The sequence below is a fragment of the Trachurus trachurus genome (assembly GCF_905171665.1).
Source record: "Trachurus trachurus genome assembly, chromosome: 1".
Taxonomy (NCBI): domain Eukaryota; kingdom Metazoa; phylum Chordata; class Actinopteri; order Carangiformes; family Carangidae; genus Trachurus; species Trachurus trachurus.
Window position 1 is genome coordinate 26,871,152 of NC_139891.1, and position 25,126 is coordinate 26,896,277.

Here is a 25,126-nt window from a genome sequence, read left to right on the forward strand (position 1 = left end):
TCCACCAGAGTGTTTTGGAGTTGTTGGATTGTGTATTTGATGAGTTTGATGAGGGAAACCAAGAAATCCCATTAGCCTCCGTAGCGTAGCTCTGAGCAGCTCGCGGCTCTGCTCTGCCGTTCTAAAAATAGCTTGCACCGACAATTAAAGGTAACGAACCTACTGCTATGACTATAGGGATTATGGCCAATTTGCCAAAATGTTGAACTATCCCTTTAAGTCAAAGTAATATATAAGAACTAAATAAAATACGGAAAATATACAAAAAATTAACTGGGTGACCTGTTGGATTCAGTGGATATTATATGTACTGTAATATAACTTATAATAACTTATTATTACAACGTCAACAAAGAGCATTTTTCTCATCGGACACAGCTGCTGGTCTGGCCAGAGCAGTCTCCGGAGGACGTTATCGTCGTCACCATCACCCCGGACTACCCTGGCTCTCGCCACACAGGATTGGTCAGCGGGCTCAGGAAATTCACCTGGTACTTCGGCTCCACCCTCTGCTTCACGACACCTGGAGACGGCCCCCGCAGCCCGCCCGCCCTGCTGCAGACACACGAGGACAGTGAGTTGCACACAATCACACACACCCACACAGACATGAATTTGAATAAAGCCAGAGCCAAACACAAAGAAACTCTCGATCGGGCTCTCTCCTATGAATGATAATGAAAGTGTATTGACTGGCTCTGTGTCGAGTCCAGCTGTTTCTATCAGAGTGATACGCAGCTGTGTACACAATATCTACACTCCAGCAGCCTCTGTTTTCTCTCAGGCTCTTACTTTACTTTCTCTCCATTTTTAATCTTTTTGTTTTTGGTTTTCCCCCCCTTCAGACCTCCTCTTTATTTCTCCCCCACTGTGTCTTTTTAAAAGGAATTGATTCATATGTTTTCAGGCATTCTGGCATTTATAGCCCCCCTGTTCCATGGATAGATATAATAGCGGCCACTCCCAGCAGCTCGTACACATGCACACAGTCATACCGTCAAGTAAACACAATAGCCCATAGGCAGACAGACAAGCAATTATTACCAACCAGCAATTATCGAGTGGGAAAGGGATATTAGAGGCCGAGTGTAGACGCACACAGACACACATCACATGTGTACACGCTCGCAGATGTGCACAAAGCCGTGGACAGGTATTGATTGGTGCTGGGCGTGTTGCAGGGTTAACGGTGGGTGTAATTCTTGCCTCATGATAGATTTGTGTGTATGTGTGTGTTATGTGTGTGTGTGTGTGTGTGTACCTATTCAATGGTGGACTTCCCAGTCATTACACACCCACCAGCAGTGGACCAGCGAACAGGCAGGGGACAAACTGGAAGCCCACTCACTGTTGGTCATTCTACATCACACTATCACACTATAATTATGTCTAAAAAAACAAAACAAAACAAAAAAACTATTTTTATGTTTGAATTTCAACCAAGAGTCGTTAGAGTTCAGACTCAGCACTGCCTCTGCAGGCTGGAGCAGGGATCTTATAATGACTCATTTCCACACTCCTCCACAGTGTGAGCAGTTTGCAGCCCCAGGCAGGTATTCAGAGTGGGGGACGCCTATTTAACTAACTACATACTGAATGAGGCAGCCTCTTTAAACTCGTATTTTTTGTTATCTTTTTGTAAGACAAAGGAAACTACATTTGACAGCTTGACTGCAGGGCCAATGGAGTGTCAAATACTAAATCATAACATAATATTTAGGGTTTTTATTTACTTCCTTCTCTCTAAACCCTATTAGACACATGTGGTTTTCCATGACACAACCCCCCTCCCCATGCTTCTGCCTCTGAGGAAGCACCAGAGTTATAATCACCGTGGCTGCAGTGGGATCGGTTCTGATGCTCTAGATACCAACAAGAGGATTTGAACCAGACTCTGCACCACTAGAGGCCTGAGGTCCACAATCACACTCGTCGTCACATCACCAAGTTGCAGAAGTTTTGAGGTTGTGGGTTCAACACTTGGTTAATTCTGTTGTATTGTTCAACATCGAGATGAAAAGACTTAAAGGTCTCAAAAGAAATGAAGCCGAGGTGTCTCGGACCAAATACCTGTGTGAGAGGAATGCTTGGAAGTTCACAGGATGTGGGTTCAATCCCCCTCAATCCTTGGGATTCAGGTACAACACAGTGGAAGACTGATGAAAAGCTCCCAGTGCAATCAGCAGTGGGCTCTGTTCGATTTCAAGTCATGTCTCTTCTATTTTAAAAAGAAAATTACAAAAGCAGTTTTGCAGTTGAAATATGAAGGAAGACTTTACATAAAGATTGTATTTCTTCTTTTTTTTTTTTTTTTTTCTTCAACATGACTGGAAATAGTAGTTCACACTTGGTTGGCGTCAGTCCACCATTGGTAAGATAGGAGTGTGTGTGTGTGTGTGTGTGTGTGTGTGTGTGTGTGTGTGTGTGTGTGTGTGTGTGTGTGTGTGTGTGTGTGTGTGTGTGTGTGTGTGTGTGTGTGTGTGTGTGTGTGTGTGTGTGTGTGTGTGTGTGTGTGTGTGTGTGTGAGTGTTATTGAATGTCTCAGATGAATAGCTTAATCGCTCTGCAGGGAGAGGGGTTAGAGAGCCATGGATGAAATGAGAAACGACAGGCATGCATGCACCTGAGTATGTGTGTGTGTCTGTGTGTGTCTGTGTGTGTGTATTGGTCAATGCAGATGTGATTAGGAGGCTGTGTGTGTGAAGCTGCGCAGACGAGAGCTGAGTGTGTTTTTTTGAAGATTACTGTTTCCAAACACCAGGACACTTCCCGCACACTTTACTTTAATTGCCACTGAAGATTGAAACAGTCAAAATGAAACCAATTTTATCTGACGTGTACGTGGTTCTTCTTGTCTCTCTCTATCTCCGTCTCTCAGCACCTGGGCCCGTTCGCCACCTGAGCTTCACGGAAATCTTGGACACGTCCCTCAGAGTCAGCTGGGCAGAGCCTGAAGACAGGAACGGCATCATTACTGGTACGAGAGCTTCTACAAGAGCTTCTTTCATACTGTAAACAGCCACTGGTTTCCTTCACTGCCTCCATTACCCCTTTTCCCACTGGCCAAAAAAACCTGTTTAAACCCACTAACAATCAGTAGTGGGAAAGGCTCACTGACCCGCGACAAAGGACAAACGCAGGTTTTAATCGGCTTGGCCTGTTGTGACTCGAACAAGACGCTTTGCTCGCACTCAGTCAACATGGGGCAGCACTGACAAGACAGCGAGAAAAGAGAGCTTCTTATGGTCAGTGGGGAAGAGGAGGAGAAAAAACACTGACCACCGCTGGACTATATTTTTATGTACGTAGAGTTAGATAACACTTTACTTAAAATACGTGTTCATAAAACTGACATAACACTGTCATAAACATCACTGAATACTTATGACAGCTGTCATTAAGTGTCATTCGGTAAGTTATCTCACTTTTGATGCAAAGTTGACATTGTTTGAGATGTTCCTTGTTATGACAACTGGACATAAAGACAACATAACCTGTCATACTGTAGCAGACCTAAGTTAAAGTTAAAGAAAAGCAGGAAATGACATTGTTACCACAGCAGCACCAGCCAGAAGACCACACAAAAACCACACACACGCATCATACAAAGAATACACATTAACAACATTGCACAACCCGTCAAAGCATGGATTAAGTGAATAAAAGTATCAAGGTCTAAAATAAGGATTAAAAAGGAGGCAGAGACACACTACACACACACTAATTGCCAAACTTTAAAAATTATGTCAAGTTGTCATAACAAGGAACATCTCAAACAATGTCAACTTTGCATCAAAAGTGACATAACTTACCGAATGACACTTAACGACAGCTGTCATAAGTATTCATTGATATTTATGACAGGAGGTGTCATGTCATGGTTATGACAGTGTTATGTCAGTTTTATGAACAGTGTTACCGCTACATGTATAAACATGTAGTGATAGGTAATCGTACGAAAGCAGCTCATCTAACCCTCTGTGATCAGATAAACTTCTGCTCTTCAAGTGTTATTTTCAGTCCCCATTAAGAGCTGTGATGGGAGCATCTTAAATTAGGTTGACTTAGCGTGTTCCTGCCTGAAAGTAAAGTGAAGCACACGATGAATAGAGATAATATGCCCTCTGTCTCCAATTTAAATGTATTCTTCTCAGGTGGACAAATATAGAGTGAAGAGTGACTAATTAAAGTAAAAAAATAAATTTAAAAAAAATAGCATCCCCTCGAGGGCAAACAGCAGCGAGGGGAGAACCATACAACTCCCACAGCTTCTTCAGTGTTCACCGGTTAGTCACTCGTATTCCTGTCTGGCTGCTTCCACAGACGTCCTCCTCGTGTCTCTGACACCGTGTTTGTGCGCAACTGATTCATCATCAGCTAATCCCTCCTCTCTGCAGCTTGCCTTCTCACATTATCTCCAACATGCCCTCGTCCCATGTCTCCCAACACTCTGGGCGTTGTTTCTGTAGCGCAACCCCCCCCCCCCACCACCACCCCTCCCTCACATCTCTCCCTTTCTCCCCCCTAGTTCATTTTGCCTTAGCTCCTCCATGGCTCTGTTACAAAATGTTGTTGGTGAGCACGACAAGCTGCTGTGAATTAAGCGATTAACCCACATTGCGTATGCGTGACTGTGTTTGTGTGTGTGTTGACATGGAAGCAACATGTTCATCAGTGCGCTCCTACAACAACGTACGCGACCACAGTCTGACAGCATCGGCGCTGCAGTGGCTTCACAGTCGGCTCGCGCTCTCTCCAGAGTGAGGAGGAGAGAAAAAAAGAAAAAAAAAAAAAAACGGTTGTTCAATCAAGGTCACCTTGCACATTTACTCTTTTCTCCTCAACCTGCTTTTCATCCAGCACCTGGTGAGCAGGGAGACAGATGAGGGACCGCTCGCTCTCTCCAGGGCTTTACACACAAGTGGCCACACACACACACACACACACACACACACACACACACACACACACACACACATGTTTGAAGGTAGTGGAGTGTGATGCATGACTGTGATGATGCAAAGGGACAGACAGGGATTTTGACTGTAGTTACCCCTCCCGCACTCTCTCCCTCATTCTCTGGCTCTGTACCCCTCATTATGTGTAGGAGTGTGTGCTTGTGTGTGTGTGTTTGTGTGTGTGTATACGTGTCTGCTCATGTCTATACGCACGTTTATTAACCCAGTGTGTGTGCGCTGCTCCCCCCCCCCTCTCCCCTCCCTGCAGGCTATATGTTGTGGTGGGAAGTGTCTGGCGTAGAGTCGAGTGGCGTGGAGCGCTCCCTGTCCAACTCCACGCTGCAGCACCAGCTGACCGACCTCGCTCCCACCACCGCCTACACGCTGAAGGTGGCGGCGCTCACTGCTGCAGGACGGGGCGTGGTCACGTCCTCCACCATCTCCACCGGCGTCCCGCCAGGTACCAGGAGTCAACACAAGCAAACAGCCTCGAACATACAGAGTAGCTGAGCGACAAGATGGAAAAAAAAAAACACAAAACAGATTTTCACTTGTGTGTTTGTGTGTGTGTGTGTGTGTGTGTGGTAGAGTAAATATGACTGATGAGTTCTTACGATGCCATTGTCTTTCCTCAGGCTGATAAGTGGCTGTTACTGTGCATCCATGAATCATCACCCCCACAACCAACACACACACACACACACACACACACACACAAGAGTTATTCAGTCATTTACAGAGCGCTTTAGTGTGCAGTTCATCTGTGTGTGTGTGTGTGTGTATATATATACACTATGTGCACAAATTGCATGCGTGCATGATGAGTTTGTATGACTGGACTAAGTCCAAGTTGCAATCATTATTAGTGCTGATTAACTGCAAATGGCAGAGTGGGGGAATGCAGCGGTGGGAGAGGGAGAGACAGAGGGAGAGAGAGGGCAAGAGACAATCAAAGACCTGTACTGAAGAAGGGAGAACAGATAGAGAGACATAATGAGGGAAGAACAGGGAACACAAAAATATGCAATCTCTGAAGAACAGAAGACCAAAGTCTCTCAGAAATGGACTGAGAGGCAGAGAGGAAGTGGGGGAGTATGGAAGAAAAACCTGCCTCATCCAGCAGGATTTTTTGTCCTAACATTTTCTGATTACTAATTTATGAATAAAAGCAGAAAAAGTGAAAGCAAGATGGATACAGACAGTTTTTAGATTCAGAGGTTATTCATTAATTCATGAAAGCAAAAGACTGAAGGAAAGACGGAGGACTGAAGATTAGGAAAAAAGAACCGAAGAATGAGCAGAGAAAGTGGGAGAGAGAGGGAACGAGAGAGATCCACCGAGCATAGATTCTTGTCTTGTTTATTTATTCATGTATTCATGGAGTTGAGAGAATTTTGTCATTCATCTGAGCAAGGCAGCTGATATCAACATTTCCACATTATAACCCTTACAAGTTTGCTGCATGCACTTACAGAGCAATGGTACTGATAGCTATAATTTGTCTTTTGTTGCGCACAAAGAATAAATATTGCCTAGTTTCCATAATGGCTGGACCCAGTCATGTTATAGAGTACAGTTACAATAAAAACCCGCTCAGATATTCTACAAAATCTGGTTGATGTGCCCTGGTCTACTGGTGTGTTACAGCAACACAGCATTTGATTTAACACACGGGCTTTACAGATCCCCATTCTGCCACTTTCAGCAAATATGTTGCTTGTGATGCTGCAGCAGAGCTGGATGGATTACAGCAGATCGCACCACAACACTCACACCCAAGTATTAACCCAACACAGCAAAGGGAAGTGGTTCGAGAAGTGGGTCTGAAGTGCTCGGTCCTGTTTTGACTGAGCGAGACAATTTAGAGCAAAGTGGATTGTGACGAATATTTGATTATGTTAATTTCATTAACAGAAACAAGCTGTCGTATATTTAACTTGATAGGACTTGATTAAGGAAAAAAAAAGCCCTGTATTTCAGTCTGCATCTCCAGGAGCAGTTGTCACATGTGCCCCATGCCAGACCAGAGCCAATTCAATTCAACAGCTGTCAGCGGAGAAGTGTGTTCAGAGCCAGCTTTGAATTGTGTGTGGCATTTGAAAGATGGAGTTGTAAATCGTTCATTGGAATATTTAGTTCTGGCTGAAGCGTGCATACGAAACACATTAGTCCTGTGTGATTTATTCCAGGTTGAGAAAGAAAAAAAAAATAGAAAAAGAAAAACAACTGCCTACCAGGGGAAAATAATAGTCACTTGTTGTCGACCAAATTCAGTGCAGTTTTCAGTCTGAACATGCTGGAAGCAATTCCTCAACATAAGCAGCACACGCCAAGAAGCGAGGAAAGGCTGGGCTTTTATCAGTGATGCTGCTGTCAGACTGTGCTCTACGTTATGTAAGATGAATTAGTGGATTTCAAATTATTCTTTGTTCCCGTTTTAATGTCTAAAAGTGAACTAATTGCCTGGTATTGTCAGATTATATCAAATCATCTTCACAAAAATAGTTTTTAAAAGTTGCAGTTTCTATATTTTGATTCTAATGGGAGAAAAGGAACTGAAAGATCCAAAAAATGAATACTTATAAGATAGACTATATATTTCTATCAGGTCTATTAATGTTTTCAATATCCAGATTGCTGTATATGTGTATATGTACTGTATACACTGTGTGCATATACATACTGTTTGCACGGCTGCCCATAAAGTTGGAATAAAATATATTTTTTTTTTTACCTCTTTTCATGAAATGATTGTGGAAATTTGTTTTATTCTTGATAGATAAAGTGTATATCTTCTCAAAACTTTATTGATCAATCTCCTCCAAACACATCACTGTGCAAATTAAACTACAATGAACTTTTGCAAACAGTGTATTCAGGCTTTAAAAACAAAACCGGGGGGTATTGAACAATAGGATCGAGGGCTTTGTTCCAATTTTCAACCTTGGTCGGTCAGTTTAACAGAAACACATATTCGAGGGGATTTCATGCACAAGAATGTCCAATATTACTCTTTCAAGTGTCACTTAGTCACTAATATTGAGTATGGGCCGGCCACCCCCTGACACGGATCAATGTGTTAAGACATCGTGGCAGACTGAACTGTCCACAAGCGTACATTCGTTTCACCTGAGTATCTGGGATTCAGTATGTAATCGTTGTACCTGGTCAAAGGTGATTCCTGATGTGTATAAATAGGAATAAAAAGAGGAATGTGTCAGAAAACAACAATTATCCCAATTTTATGGGCAACAGTATACGTATACATATACATACATAGTTCACCTGTCATGTTTTCAGCTTGGTGGTGAAGTTCAGGCCGCCTCCACTGGTCAGCAACATCAGCCGTTCCCTGTCACTCATATTTCCCATAGAGATGAAACAATGTTAGAATGAGAGCAGCTCCAACATAATTTATGAGGCTTGCAGCCTACTCAGACATTTATAGGCCTTAAATGGACTTTAGTGAACTGTGCATTTAATTCACCTCTCGCCTCCACTGGTGTACAGATTTATCTCTCTGTATTCTGTTGTCGACCTCTGAATTATGAAATAAATTGCTCTGACAGAGAAAGACAAGCCGTGCCTGCGCTTAAGTGAAATTAACTTTTTTTTTCTATGATCAGTGTTGTATCTTACTATTTTTACAAACCAAGCATTAATGGCTCAGCATGGACACATGGACACAATTTCTTGGCTCATTCACCACTGAATGCGAGGCAGTTCTCTTAGCATTTTTTGTCGGTTTTGAAATTGTACATGTTTTTATTGATTCATAGAAAAATATCTTCATTTATTTGCTCATTTCTTTATACGCAACCTCTTGAATTCACCACAGTGTGATGCTACTGTTCTCTTCTGCTTGATAAAAAAGAAAAAAAAGCACCTTTTTAAATAATTGTCTCAGCTTGGTGCAGCACCAGCAAGCTGAGAGGGTTTTTTGTTATTTCAAAGAATGTGTAACTTACTATTGAAACAATCAATAATGCAGCATTTTCTTTTCATTAATAACATTATTGCAAGAAACAACTCCAAAGACTTTGTTCAATAAATATTTTACATGCCTGGAAGAATACACAAAAAATATGACGTTTTTTTTTTTTTTTGCAGCTTTGGGTGAAGTATTATTCTCTCTGTTTTCTCTCTGCAGAACTTCCTGGAGCACCGTCCAACTTAGTCATCTCCAACATCAGCCCGCGGACGGCGACTCTCCGGTACCGCCCCGGCTCTGATGGGAAGACGGCGATGTCACGCTGGATTGTAGAAGGACAGGTGCGCGGTGTCGGTGCTTGGTGCTAATTCTGAAACACGGCGAGAAGGAAACGTTTCACTCACACGTGATTTCCTCCTTCTTCTGTAACAGATAGTGAAGGAGGACGGGAAGGAGGAGGAAGAGGAGGGTTGGAGAGTCATCTTCCAGAAAGACAACCAGCCAGACGCTGGAGACACGTTGGAGATCCCCGAGCTCACACCGTTCACCCAGTACAGGTGAAAAACCGCACAACACAACACAACACACATAAGGAGAGCGTAGTCAAGTGGCCCGACATGCACACACAAACTCATTCACACCCATCTCACTCTCCGACAGTTTCTGCAGTATTGCTAGACTCAGGTGAAGTCAGATAAATCACACAGACACACAGAGAGACAGTTCCATCTGAGACTTTTCTGTTTGTCAGCACCTTCGCAGCTGCTGCATGCAGATCCTTATTACCCTCCTGCAACTAGCTGAAGGGAAGGAGGAGGAGGAGGAGGAGGAGGAGGAGGAGGGGAGATGGTTGAGGGCAGGGGAGAAGAAGGGTGATGAGAAAGCAGGAAGGCCAGCAGAGAGCATTAAAGAGGAGAGACAAAGGGATAAGAGACAAGGAGAAGAGGAAATAGAGGAGGAGAGAGGGGCGTCGGTAATCCCTGCTCAAGGGCCGTGGGGAGCCTGCGGTTTGTAAACGTGATATATCGCCATTCTGAGCGGCTTCCTCCTCCTCGCTCTCCCCCCCCTCCCTCTCATTCTCCATCTATCTGTCCGTCTATCTGCTGTGTTTATCAGTCTATCCGTCTATCTCCGCCTCTCGCCCCTCGTCGTATCTCCATCTTCATCTGTAATGGGATTGCGGTGTGTGCGCACACATTGTACACTCACAGGGATTATGTTGTCACAGGCGACACCAGTGGGACATTAGATGAAGTGATGCACTTGTCTGTGTTTCTTATCCGCCCCCCCTCCCCTCTTTAAGTCCCTCTTTACACCCCGCTCTCTATCTCCCAATACAGGGACGAGAGCTCATAGATGTCGTCTCCCACTCTGCACGCTCTCAACATTTTGTCACACACTAAAGCCGGGATGCATTTATAGAAGTAACAGATGCTTCTATCAAGGCTGTGTGTTTGTGTCGACAACAGGTCTGCATAGTTATACCGGCCTTTTTTCTGACTTGTGATTGGATTCCTCAGCCAAGTCAACAATAACTATACATCAGTGGCCTCTTCAAAAGAAAACCTTCTGCATGAGTTTCAGCTGACGGAGGCGACTGAGTAAAATATATTTTTTAAGTTGTGAAGCGAATAACACAACACTCGTCCTTGCAGGAAACACAACAGGTCCAAAAATAGTTTTTCTCCACTCCTAAGTGTGAAGTCTGGTTGTCTCGTTTGACATTTGACCTCTAGAATGTATTTATGACAAATCCAACCAGTAAATCACAAAATACGTGCTGATGAACTGTGCACATTTGCATCGCTCTGGTTTTTTTTTCTCCACATCTTCTACAAAAACACTTTGCAATCAATATGAGATATTAAAAACCCACCATTCAGTTTTGAAAACTTTACCGCAGTTTCCAACTTTAGCCCCATTTGTTATGAACTGACAGCTTATTTTTTTGGTCACAGAGAGTTTTTAAAGGGTACACCAGCAATTTATTGCTGGAATACCCTCATAAAGCTGGGGGACAAAAAGTAAAAGCAGCAGAGGCCGAGGTAGCCCAGCTTCAAAGTCTCCAGTACGGGTCAATTTCAAAAACGGATACCAATAACCGATAACTTCCTGCTTCTCATAACCGATGCCGATGCCAATGCCGATAACCGATAACATTTTTAATAGTTTATATTCACACCTGAGGTTAAGAAAGGCTAAGACGTAGTTAGTAACATTGAATTCAACATTATAGTTCTGCCTCTGACTTAACACAATAATAGAACTTAAACAAGAACACATATACTTCTTCAAAAATCAACATTTCAAATCAACTCAGGGGGCAAACTGACTGATAATGTAATGATAGCTAATTATATTTGGCTGTAGTGATGTCATATTGGGCTCATCTGTGTATTTTGGCCGATAATTATTTGCCGATATTTATCAGTCAATATCAGGCCAATAATTATCCGTATCGATAGTTATCGTGCATCCCTACATCCTACATTACCCACACTGCACCTCAACAGCATCTGTCATCAGACTTAATGCCCACTGCCGTCAAACCACATTCCACACATCCAGCTTTCTGATTACACTCAGCCTAAATTTGAAGCCAAAAGTAGTGCGAACACTTACGATATCCTCAGGGGTTGTTGTTGTTTTTTTGTGATAATCTGTGTCTAGACGATATAAAACAATTGTGTTCTTAGGCTGCACAGTCCTCACGATAAATAAACTCGTCGTTGTGTGTTAAATCGGCCCTGCAGGCACGCAGCTGGCCACAGACTGTGCTGTTATTTAGTTGACTGTCGGCTGTGACGTCGGGCGATTAAAATTCAACGCCAACGTCAGTTTGAAGGAGAATATCAACACTGCATTGTTAGGAAGCAAAAAAAATAAAAAATCCAATAATTTCCAAATATCTTGTGCCAAGTCATGAGTAAGACCCAACGCTGTTCCATCACACTGTCAATTAGCCAGTGCTGGATTTTGACCAGCTTTGGCTATTTATTTTAGGTTTATTATTCATCATGTTTAGTGTCCCGTCCAGGTGAACTGCAGTTTTCTGTTAAAAATGTGTTCTTCAAGCCTGATTGAGTCACAATGACATCACCGGTGTGGTTATTTTCAGACTTGAAGCTCCCTCTCGCTCTGAGCCACAATAAACATTATACAGCTCTTTTCAAGGTTGGACTCCTCATGACAAAATAAAGTAAACTTAAAAAAAAAAACGGTGGAGTCAGTGGACTTTAACTCTTCCCTTCTTCTCCTCTTTCAGGTTCAGGATGCGTCAGGTGAACATTGTCGGGTCCAGTCCCATGAGCGCCCCCTCCAGGCGGATCCAAACCTTACAGGCGGCCCCCGACACCCACCCCTCTAACCTCACCCTGCTGTCTGCTACACAGACCAGCCTGCGCTTCAGATGGAGGGTACTGACACACACACACACACACACACACAGTTAAACTTCACTCTGCCAATTTGCTCTCATTCAAACAGTACTGATTGGACTGACGGGGATTTTCCCTGTGTTTTGTTTTCACTTTGCATCTGTGTGCGTTTCCTCTCTTATGCACATGCATGCGTGTTTCACCCGCAGCAGGACAGCACAGGTTGAGTGGCTGGCAGCCTATAATCAGTGCCTCTCTTGGTTATCAGCGCTAAAACTAATCTGTCACATTTCCCATTCACCATGTGGCCCGCTAGCAGCACAAACTGCAATATAATTTTCTCCTTACTGTCTTTTCTCTTCTGCTCTTATTCCTGCCCTCCGTCCCTCTCTCTTTTTTTCCTCCCTCTCTATTCTACTCCCCCTTCCCCTCTTCTATTATAACATAAATGGAGGGTAGAGTATTTTCCATTTAAGAGCTGGAATGAGAAAAAGAGCCTGTCAAATCAGACACAGACACTGAGGCGCTATGGGCTACCTGTACAGCATGTTAATGGGATTTTACCTGCATGTTAGCGCGCGGTCTGAGCTATGCTAGGTAGTGGAACCGTCACAATGGTTTTAGCTAAGGCTATTATTCTAAGCTGCATATTAAGGGTAATAAAGCTAATGTGACATTATGTATTATGGCTCCTAAATGCTAAGCTGAGTTAAATCACTGGGATATTTAAAAACGACTGGGTTTCTCTTCCTTATCTGTGGCCGAGCACAGAGCGACCGCTGAACGTCGCCGGTGAAGGTTTTTCAGCAGAATTACACACTACTGAGCCAACTGAACTTCCTGCTAACACGGTCGTAAGTGGTTGTGGCTGTAATGCACGACGGTATGGCTGGGTTTACAGGAGGAGAATAAAGGATGGAGAGAGGAACAGAGAGAAAGTAAAGACTGTAGCAGCAGGGAAGGTGACAGGAAATGAGAGTGGAAGCTGAGTGGAAGTTAAAAAGGATGACAGTAGGTGAATAAGACGACAGGGGGAAAGCTAGCGGTACAGAAAGGGATCAGGAGATGGGATGTCAAAGGGGAGACAACGGTGAAAAGTTTTTTACGATGTGCTTGAGATTTTGACGTGTTACATAAATAACTATATTCTTGAGAAATGCAGAATGCGTTTACATTTGTGACTCGGTTTCTTTGTTTATATCACATTGTGAGACCTAAACTTGATTTTCCAGTTATATATTGTCAGGACCCATCTCTATTCTGGGCCTTTTTTCTTTTTTTTTTGGATACAACCACTGGAGGGTACCAAAGTTTAAAAACTGTTCAGAAAGAAAAGAAATGTTTTCTGTATTTTCTCTGTCAGCGTGTTACTATGAGTGACGGGATCTTGCACCCACTCTCCAAAGTTGAGGCAGTTTTGTTTACTTTTTGCACTTGAGTAGGTGGAGCATATTGAGATGAGGTCACATTTCCATTAAACTAATCAGGGTTTCGTAATATGAGACTTGAGGAGCTGCTTGTTACTTTACATTACTGGGGCTGTCATTAAAATCTGATGAAATGACCATTTAGTCCCAGTGAAGCACATTAGTTGTTATTTTGTCGCTTATTTAATCATGAATATTTAATGTTATAGTTGAATACATACGTGCCAGATCCATATGTCTCCTCTAATGGCCTGAACTCGTGTTAAACACACATTCCTTACCGCTCCGTGTTAGTTATGAGGAACTGTGTCATATTGTTTCTCGGAGCGTTGAAGGTGCTGTGTGTTTTATTATCACCATTTTATTAATCACAGTTTTACCAAAATTGGCTTCCCGTTCAATCTTCCTTTCAGCTCTCTCTCCATACCGATAGTTCGCCTTCCATTAATCAGAGTCAAAATTAATTAATTTCTGCACGGCACAGGGTGGCCGAGTACTGACACATTATAAGATGCTTGCTTTCCAGGAGTGGCACACTGACCCTCATTTATTAAGATATTGTGGAATAAACTGCACAAAATAATTTAAAAAATCTGTTACAGTAATTAATTTGAAATAACACGGGCAGTTTCTAAGCAGCAAGTTAACTCAGTTGTCAGTAAAGAACTTATACACAGTATGAATATCCGTATAGCTGTGGTGATTCACTGTCTATAAAGTGTAAAGACAATGAATCCTAAGAAAAACTTAAAGGGATACTTTTTTTTTTTTTTTTTTTTAAGGTAAAAGGGGTAGGGGTATATAAGCTTTGGCTTCAACCTACACCCTTTCGGTTATATAAGCTTGATATACCGAAATAAATAAATTCATTCATTCATTCATTCATTCATTCATTCATTCATTCATTCATTCATTCATTCATTCATTCATTCATTCATACTTCACCCAAAATCAATAATCAACCTATTTCCTACTCACCATCATGCCAAGGAAGGGTTCGGAGAACTTTCAGAGTTATCAAAATGCTCTTGGAGTTCCAGGGAGGGTCCGGCAACGGATTCATATAATGGCGGCGGATAGAGTTCACTTTTGAATCGTCCAAAACACACACTATGAAACATCCAAATACCTCCATACTGCTCGTCCGTACTGACCCAAGTGTCCTGAAGCCACAACATGGAAAAGTTGTTTGGAAAAAAAAAATTGATCTCTGTTGTTAGCCTTGTTGTAGTAGTAGCTCCCAGTGGCTCTGTTGATGTTTATGCACATGCACAAGATTTGCTGCGAGATGTTCGTTCATCATTGTAAACCATTGGATGTATGATGTAAACACGGAAGAACGTCTCGCAGCAAATCTCGCGCAGCCACAGGGAGCTACTGCTACAACAAGGATAAAAACAGAGATCAAATAATTTTTTTCCAAACAACTTTTTCATGTCGCAGCTTCAGGACACTTGGGTCAGTACAGACGAGCAGTATGGAGGTATCTGGATGTTTCATAGTGTGTGTTTTGGACGATTCCATCTGCCGCCATTATATGAAAATCCGTTGCCAGCCGGACCCCCCTGGAACTACAAAAGCGTTTTGATAACTCTGAAAGTTCTCCAAACCCTTCCTTGGCATGACAGTGAGTAGAAAATTGGTGAATTATCGATTTTGGGTGAAGTAACCCTTCAAGACTGTACCTCTGTGTCATTATTACTATGGTCACATGTGTGTCTGTGCAGGATAAAAAGTGAAATACTTGTCTCTAATTTGTTCTTTTCTTCTCCCTCCTCTCCCTCCTTGTCTTCCTCCAGCCTCTCCCTGAGTCCGAGTACAACAGCAGCCCAGAGACCGTGGGCTACAGGCTGCGTGTGGGGAGGACAGACCGGCAGGGGGAGGACAGGACCGAGGATGTGGAGGGAGCAGCAGGCGCCAGCGAGGCCTCGGTAGAGGGCCTGAAACCCTGGACCCAGTACCAGGTCCAGATCCAGGCCTTCAACTCCATCGGATCTGGACCCTGGAGCAACGCTGTGGCTGCGAGGACCGCTGAGTCTGGTAAAAGAAAAAAAAAAAAAAAACAGACCACATTCACCCCTCTTTCCTGTTTGTAAGTGTCCAACTGAGCTCTCATATTCAATCCACAAGTTTCCGAACATCATCTATGGTCAAAACTGGAAGCCGGTTTTGCATTTCCGGTGGAATTGTACGTTTATGTTTCCATTGTTTTCAGTCGTTGTCATAGTTGCGGTAAACGCATGGATCTATTAATGCTGGCTTTTAACACGGATGTCAATTTGTGTGATATCCATTGTTAAAAGCTGGTGTGATGATCCATGCGTTTTACAGATTTTCATTGAAAAAAAAAAAAAATCCATGCATTTACTGAACTACCGAAACCATGGAAACGTAAACATAAAATTCCACCGGAAGAGCAAAACCGGCACACGTTTTTGACGTTTGGTAAAAGGTGGATAGAATAGAATAGAATGCCTTTATTGTCACTATACACATGTACAATTAGATTAAAAGAGCTTTCCTTCAGTGCAAACATATGCATAGAATAAAAAAAATTACGAAAGATAAAATTCCAATAATAAATCTATGTATCATAAGATAAAATAAGTTATATATACAGTATGGATTATTAAAGAAAATTGCACAGCATAAAAGAAAAATTGCACAGCATAATGAAGCTGAGGGGGGATGATTAGGATAAAAATTGAAGCTTGGTTTAGAGAGTAGCACTCATCTGTGTGTGTGTGTGTCCTTAGTTCCATCAGGTTCTCCGATGAATGCAACGGCTCAGGCAGTGAGCTCCACCCAGATCCTCCTCACTTGGCCTCCTCTCCCTCAGGCGCAGAAGAACGGAGTTATACTTGGATACAAGGTTTACAAAACACACACATACACACACACACACAGTCCCATCCTGGCATTTTCACTTTACCCTCTCAGCCCATTATCACCTCCTCCAACACCCTTACACACACTCTCTCTCTCTCTCTCTCTCTCTCTCTCTCACTCACACACACACACACACACACACACACACACACACACACACACACACACACACACACAGACACAGATGAAGACTGGCATGCACATAAAAGTCTACTATAAGATGGATATGATGTAATATCCTGTAACTGCTCCAGTTTGTTCTTCTTCCTTTAAAAGCATCCAGCTGAAGAAGGTGTGGTTTGGGAAAGGGGAGGGAGGGAGGGAGGGTGGTTGGGTGGGTGGGTGGGTGGGGGGCTTTAGTGTGTAATACTCTTTCATAAAACAGCTTATATCTTGTTGTAGTACAAACAATGGCTGGATTACACAGTTATGAAAAATTGAGAACAATCCAGTAAGCCGGTGGATTTGGGAAAATTTTGGAAATAAACTTCAGTCAGATGATGCGTTGTGTACACATGCATGACTTTGGAGGATCTGTATTAGCACCGTATCCCATAATCTATCCACATCTGCCAAATTAGAGCTTGTCCTCCTTGTCTTTTACTTCTAACACAAAGTTGGAGAAGTCTGCGTTCCTACAACTCCACATAAGTGACGTAGTCGGCGCTCTCTGTTGTTCATTCGTCTTCTAAAAAAAAAAAAAAAAAAAGCAGGATAAAAACTCTTGATGGTGGAGTGAAAGGTGTTCTCATTTTTGCCTGAGTGCATCGCTTACTCGCAGTCACACCCTTTCTTTTACACTCAGTATAGTTCCACCTGCCTTTTTTTTTCATTTCTCCCCGGGCGCCCACGCACACACACACCCCCCAGGGGTTTATTATAATATACTCCACTTCCCTGTTTGATTTCAAAATAAAGAGAAGACACATCCCCGTTGTCTGTATTTTTGCCGTGTTGCTTCCCTCGTTCTGTGGCACACATGTAGCTTACTCCCTCAGCGGGGAGTAAGCTTCAATAAATGCATGTAAGATATATTTTTATATATATATATATGAAATGCCATTGAGTCTAGCTCCTAATCGCCACAGCAGAACAAAAAGCTGTAAAGGGGAAGGAATTTATCCTCAATTTCCGTGGACATGATTACCTTCTAAATACATACATCTACAGAGAGAGAAACAGGCTGTGGCTGGGTGATATATACACCGGTGTCATCCAGTATTTTAAAAAATGTTGCGCAAAAAATTCAGGTCATATCATCCATCCACCATGCCCAAAAGCGCATCACACTCCCCATCTGTGTGTTTTCTCCAGCCCTCCTGAGGCTCACGCTGTGCCACATGCCTACCATGTTAATAGACGGGAACTGGCTGCCAACAGCACAGCTCTTCAACACCTTCCATCCCATCCCCATAGTAGATGCCGAATTGTTCTCCAGCCTCCTGCCACGCGCTCCTTGTGACTATTTCTGTTTTTAGACACTTAAGAGCTGACATTTTCCTTTCGAAAATGATTTCAAGCAGGGGCAGGGAGTTCTTGAAGAAGAAAGAACAGTTCTTGACACAAATTCAAATTGTATTCTGTTGCCACTGAAAGTACAGTCTGTGCTGTTTGCTAATTTTTTTTTTTTTTTTTTATAAGATGTGGGCACTTGTGTTATTTTAATTGCAGAATCAGTTCTAGCGGTTGTTTTCTGTTGAAATGTGCTCCCGGTGATATTCTATATTTACTCCATTTGCAGCAAAATACCATAAAAAGACCAAAGTTAACGAAAAAAAACCCAGCTTGATCTCTGAGTGAGCTACATTCGTGTGCTGCTGTCTCATGACAGGAAGGGTAAAGGAAATGGAAGAGCTGCTTATGGCTGCATGAGAATGATTTTACTTTATATTTAATTTAATTTAATTTAATTTAATTTATTGGTTTATTTGACAGGGACAGTGCAATACTGATCAACAGAATTTAAAAGAAACTGCAAGTGAGCCAGAGTTAGCAAGTAAGGCAAATTTTCATCCGTTGTCCCTGGCCAGATGTTACAGGCAACCTAAGAACCAAAAAAACAATTAAGCAATGCATCAAAATACAGCTGAACTTACATATCAATTTACCTAGTAAAAGCTCATAATAACAAATAAGACAAGTACATAATAACAGCTCATGAAGGCAGGTGACACATAGCAACACTGGCATGCAGACATAACATGCTGACAGTACATAGATAGATAGTACATATAGCTATGACATTAGCACAGACAGTAACAGACGTTAAAAAGCAGGACATGCAATGGCAAACATAGGGAAACAACACGAACAATAATAATAAAAACAGCACGAATAATAATAATATTGGAAAACTGGACATGTACATAAGACAGTGACAGACATGACAAAGCATAATGTGGTTCACATGATTAGTGGGTACATGATTGATTATATTATATGTATGCAGTACGTCACATTATAATTACAACCACTGAAATAAAGACTACAATTTTGTAAAAAAAAATCAGCTGTAGTCTATTTTTAAACTGGACAGCTTTCACAGGAAACCCCTCTGCCCCTCTGCCTACACTGTGTTGCTGCCGGCCTGCAGATTGAAAGGTGCTCTCATTTTTGCCTGAGTGCACCACTTACTGACAGTCACATCCATTCTTAAACACTGAGTAGTTTCACCTGCTTTTGCTTTTTTTTTTTTTTTTTTTTTTTCTGGCGGGCGCCCACGTACACCCTCCAGGGTTTTATTAAAATGTACTACTCCACTTTTTTTAGTTTGATTTTAAAATACAGACAGGAGGACACATTCTTGTTCTTCGTTGGCACATATCATCAGCAGCAGCAGCAACGTTCACATGTATTTGTTCGCTCATCCGACCCTTTAGCTGATAAATGGTCCACTTTGTTCACCAGGTAGTCCTTAACTTTATCTGTCAAACAGAAACAAGACGCGTGTTTTCAAACTTTGCCGCTTTAAAATCAGCTGCCTGTTGTGGTCAAAAGTCACACTGTGCGCTGAGCAGCGAGACTGAAGCAGAACGGTTCATCCTGAACGCCAGAAAACCAAACAACACTGAGCTGAAAGTTGTTGTACTGTAAAGCTCTGCACAGTTTAGGAGGGAAAAACTGCAGAGATAATTATCAGTGGGTTCATCACAACCAGCAACCTCTTGGTCTTATAGCGGCTCCAGAGAGGCTCGTCTGAGCTGGGAATGAGCAGACTCTGGGAAGGAGGGCAACAGGCAAATAGAAAACACTGAGACAAACCAACTCCCTGCTGGTTCTGTCTATTTATTTATTCTTTTAATTGGATTTGTTGAAAATACAGAATAAAACCAGCGTACTGTAATCCATAAAAGCAACAAAACAAACTGTAAACCATAATCAGCCCTAACAGAGCTGGCGATTGTAGAATCTAATTCCACATATTTGTCCACTACACATATTTATGATTTGATATATAAATATATTTGTTTATTTATAGGATCCCCATTAGCCGATGTCATGGCATTAGCTTTTCTTCCTGCTGGGGTCCCCAATGCAATTTTAAAAAGAACATAGTACATGTATGTACATACTCACATTCATCTCTGTTCCAGATCACTGTAACACCTCGTCATCATATACACAAACAGCAAACAGTCTAATCTAAAATATAGTATATTATTAGGTACAAAGAACATCATACATCACATTACAGTACCACAACAGTTCAACCCACAAATAAATTCCTATAATAAATTATTATATGTTATATGTTTCTTTCTCATTGAATTTTAAATTTATTTAAATAGACTTTTACTTCCTTTTTAAAAATGTGTTTTGAGTTCATATTTTTGATATTATTAGGTAACGTGTTCCATCTTCTAATGGCTCAGTATATTACAGTATGTTTTAAAAAGTTTGTTCTTGGTTTAGGTGCCAGTAAATTATCATATCTTATGAAATATGAATCTGTGTGTAACTTGTGCGTATGTTATGTGTGTCTGTGTTCAGGTGCTGTACGGTGAGAAGGAGTCTGAGGATCCTCCGCGTGTCCAGCTGGTGGAGGGAGAGGGGAACATGTCGCTGCTCCTCCGGCTCCTCCAGAAATACACCGTGTACGTGCTGCAGGTGCTGGCGTTCACACGGATGGGCGACGGCCCCCTGAGCAACCCCGTACTGCTGCGGACCAAAGAGGACGGTAGGATCTGTGTGTGTGTGTGTGTGTGATCACTGACCTTTCTGTCCAGCTGTTTGTTCAACACTTTTGCCTCTTTCTCACCTCTGCTACTGCTTTTCACCTCTTTACACCTCAGCTGTCAACGCAGCCGTCAGTCTCTTCCTCCACCTCCCTCCATGTCACTGATCATCCACTGGGTTCAACTCCCCCCAAACAGACACACACCCCCTCTCCCCCACCCCCCCACCCCTCCCTCCACAGTCACAACACAGAGCACACTGAATCGTGTTTGTGTTAGTGTTAGTTCTTTTCTGTTTTTGTAATTCAAGTTTTTATTTCTTTTATCTCTGGTGTTTGACATTAGAACATTTTACATTGTGAGACATCTTATGCACATTACATGTAGCATCAGTGGCATAGCAAAACAAAAATAAAATAAAAGTACCATATAAATGATGTATAGGGGACATATTGATGCATTTACATAGCTGGAGAGCATATACCTACAACAGATGGATACATACAACATGTTGGATACACCCAGGAAAAGGTATTTAAGCTGTAGGTTCATCAGTCAGTGTGATGTGAGTCCAAAACAAGTCCCAGACTGGTGCCTTGATCTTATTCCTGTTATTCATCTTGTCGAGCATAACTTCATATGAAGCTGTTTTAACCATAATGTTTATTCACTTTTTTAGTTCAGGGGGTTTAGGTGTTTTCCACAGTTTAAGTATTGCCCTGGCAGCCGTTGTCGTCCCTGCCATAATTACAGAGAACTCTCCACTTGATATGTTTTGTATTTGGCTTCTGTCTCCTAATAGACATAACCTGGGAGATAACGGTATGTCACTTCCCAGCCAGTTGCTCAAGTTGTCCAGGACTGTTTTCCAAAAAGGCTGAATGACAGGGCACTCCCAGATACAGTGTAACAGAGTACCTACTGTATGTCTTTCTGACATTTCCAACACAAGTTATTGTTTAATATGCTCGGTTGAGTTGTGTTAGTGTTAGTTCTGTGTGTGCCGACGTCTTCAGACGGAGAGGATGTGTTAACCATGGAAGACTTTTGCAGGGATGCAGACAGACAAACCGGTCTGGTCCCTCAGAATAATAAAATACAAGCCCACAGGGACACACACACGCACATGGATACACACATACACACGTGCGTGCACAAATTGAGGAGGACTCATATACACACACTCATCTTTTATCAAACAGTGTCACGTTTGAAAAGTTTTTCTCATTTCAGGATGAAACAAGAGCAGGGAAGTCAATTCCTGGCATCGTATAATGAACCTCCTTCCTGTCAGTGACACACATACACATTCCTTACATACACACACACACACACACATATATATACAGTAGATACACGCATACACTCAAATTGACATGTACTTGGTGGCGTGGAACATGTGCTTTTTATCAGGAACAAAGGCACAGTCGGGCTGAGATTGAGAGAAAATTACATTTTCTATTTTATGTCTTTTAGAAGTGCCTCTTAAAAATGTATAAGACTGTGTGTGTGTGTGGACTGGGTGTGGTTGGGTATATGTGTGTGTGTGGCTATGTAGAGCAGATGCACATACATCTGTGAGCCGTGGTCTTGTCATACTAATGCATTAGACTGTAAGTGGCTGACGGTGAGACAGTCTCTTTCTCATCACAGTATTGAAGGAGTTTGTTTGTGCTTCTTTCTCTTTGTATATGTCATTATAGTTTCATTCTCTGCCAACTCCCTTCTCTAATTTTCTCTCCAGTCCCCGGGCCCCCTGTCAGGATGGTGTTTCCAGAAGTTCGATTGTCATCAGTTAGGGTGGTTTGGCAGCCACCCACAAACCCCAACGGCATCATATTAGGTAGGAAAACAAACACACACAAACATACAAGAAAAGCTCATATTTGATAACCACATTTTAATCATAATCTAAAGTTTTGGCGCCCGCAGTGGTTGTAGATTTTTGTTTTTCAGCAGCTGAAGGACAGAGAGGGAATGAGTTAGCAGTTTCAAGCACGTGATCACACACACACACACACACACACACAGAGAGAGAGAGAGAGAGAGAGTCAGTGCTGTGATCTTTCAAGGGAAGGAAGGAAGTAAAAGCCGTAAAATGGAAAAGAGCTGATTCTGTTTTTAGCTTTCAAACAGGGGTCAGCTCTTTCTACTCTCCACTTCACTGCCGAGGTTTGTTGGTATTTATGTACATGTGCGTGTCTTTCTGTGTGTGTGTGTCTGTGTGCGCGTGTGTCAAACATCAAGCTTGCTCCTTTGGAAGAAAAAAAAAAGGGCTATTATAGCTGCTGGAGCAAGACACCTTTCCTAATGCATACATAAACACACATATATATATATATACAAACACACTGAGATTCACACATACAACTTGTTTTTTATCCGAAACTGCAAATCACAGCGTGGAGAGTGAATCAGAAAGAAACAGATTAATGAAGAGGAAGAGGAAGAGGAGCAGGGTGGAGGAGGAGCAGGAGGAGTAAAGGGGGGGATGTGAGGAGAGCTGCTGAGCTGGAAACAGAGAGAACAGAAGGGGAGAGACGGTGGAGAGGAGATGTATGGAGGTGAGTGTAGGGACAGGTGTGTGTGTGTGTGTGTGTGTGTTGCGTATTTGTCCTCTCCATGGGGGAGGGAGCCGAGCAAGACAACGTGAGTGATGTGTGACTGCATTGTAAGAGGGGAGGACATTTAGTGCGACACCACTCTGTGACAGGGGGGATGAGTAGGAGGGCAAATCTCTCTCTCTCCATCACGCAGACAACAAACACAGTCCTGCTGTGTCCTTGCTGAGTGGAAATGTGTGTATGCGATGTATGTGTATGTGTGCGTGTGTGTGTGTGTGCGCGTTTATCCCTGATACAAATAACTGTAGTGCAGTGCACCGGGCTCTTTAGCGCTCACGACTTGCCTCATTTCTCCTTGGGTTCCCCACCCATGGGGGGGCTCCGGCTCCGGCTCCGACACAGAAGGTGGACAGAGGAGAAACACGACCACAGAGGGCGCCGCAATCCTAATTTGGCACGAGGCGTTTTGGGCTTTTCACGTGACCTCTCTGTACTGTGAATATATGAATACAGACACATGCAGAAGAAGAGCATCAGTGGCAAACAGACACTGTATCCTGTTTCCACACCACACACTAATTTGTAATTCATTTTGGCTGTAAGAAGTGTGGTTCACAGAAAGAAAAAGTAAAAAAAAATAAAACTCAGAAAAGTCAGTATGCATGTTGAAAAAAAAAGTGTGCTATTGATGTGTCCTGTTGTCCCACAATGCACTTGTCAAAAGGAAATGGCTGGAGCTGAACGTAGCTGTGCAGCATTTCGTCTCCTTGCAGAGTTTTTAACGGCGGTGGCATTTCAGAGGCTGCACTTTAATGCGCGTTGCTGCACGTATTGCATCACCGCTGTTAGTACAAAACTGTAAACAACCCTGATTTATTGGCTAAAACAGCCCAGACTGTATAGGTTGGAAGGCAGAAGTACAAAGAGCGTACTATCATTCAAGTAGCTTACTGCATTCGCTGTAAGATTTTCATCAACACGGACAAGGCCAGTGAGCACCCAGGAATAAAAAAGCAAAAAGAATAAATATGTATAGACACACGATTTGAACGCATTAAGTGGAAGTATAAGGTAAAACAAGGTATGTGTTTAATCTTTCAGTGGGAGGAGGAGCTGGGCTCTACCTGACAGGACACATTCACCTTGTAACGGAGGTTTGGCCTCATGTTTCTGATCCCGGCTCCATCCTATAATGATATTCAGCAGCACAGATTTATACTGTGACTCTGACCCAATTGTTTTAGATGCAAGAGGATTTGTAGCGTCGGTCTTATCCAATAATCTTCCACATGCCGCGCTCACATTAACATACAATCAGACTATCTGATGAGATTATCAGACACACAACCAGATTATGCGCCTCTGAGCAGATTAGCGTGACAGTTTTAGTGTGAACCAATCGCCCAATCCCCCCCCTCGCACCGGTGTGAGTTTGTGTGATTTCACGGCCGTGTGGTCGTGTGTATTGGGAGTACAATACAATCTTTATATTAACGGCCTTTGTGAGCGGTCAGCGGCCTGTGGAGGAGCTTGGCCGGGGATCAGCGGGTTTTGAGGTTGTGTTGTGTGTCGAAGGATGTTGGTGTTATTACATGGCCTACTGCACATGAGACAAGAGACGCGGACACAAGCCGCCAGCTCCGCGCGTGCACCACCGTGTGTGTCACAGCCGAGGGGACAGGAGCAGAGGTTGTATGATTATAAAATGTGTGCATATACAGGGAAAATGTCAGGATGGGGAAGCGTGTGCGCTACTGGTGTTCGGTGACAAAATAATGGCCTCCTCTGTAATTGTCTTCTCCAGA

The 25,126-nt window shown here is 42.7% G+C and overlaps 1 protein-coding gene across 1 annotated transcript in view; it reads left to right on the forward strand.

Moving 5' to 3' along the window:
- LOC310989093 (protein sidekick-1-like) overlaps positions 1-25,126 on the forward strand; it is a gene marked incomplete at both ends in the record, with an annotated part of 280,354 nt that overhangs the window by 218,014 nt on the left and 37,214 nt on the right. The window contains 10 exons of the mRNA XM_083975990.1: positions 379-574; positions 2,879-2,977; positions 5,227-5,418; positions 9,109-9,230; positions 9,322-9,446; positions 12,155-12,305; positions 15,493-15,733; positions 16,450-16,565; positions 20,573-20,759; positions 22,502-22,600. Coding sequence (XP_083832116.1) covers positions 379-574; positions 2,879-2,977; positions 5,227-5,418; positions 9,109-9,230; positions 9,322-9,446; positions 12,155-12,305; positions 15,493-15,733; positions 16,450-16,565; positions 20,573-20,759; positions 22,502-22,600 — 1,528 coding nt within the window. The remainder of the gene's footprint in view (positions 1-378; positions 575-2,878; positions 2,978-5,226; positions 5,419-9,108; positions 9,231-9,321; positions 9,447-12,154; positions 12,306-15,492; positions 15,734-16,449; positions 16,566-20,572; positions 20,760-22,501; positions 22,601-25,126) is intronic.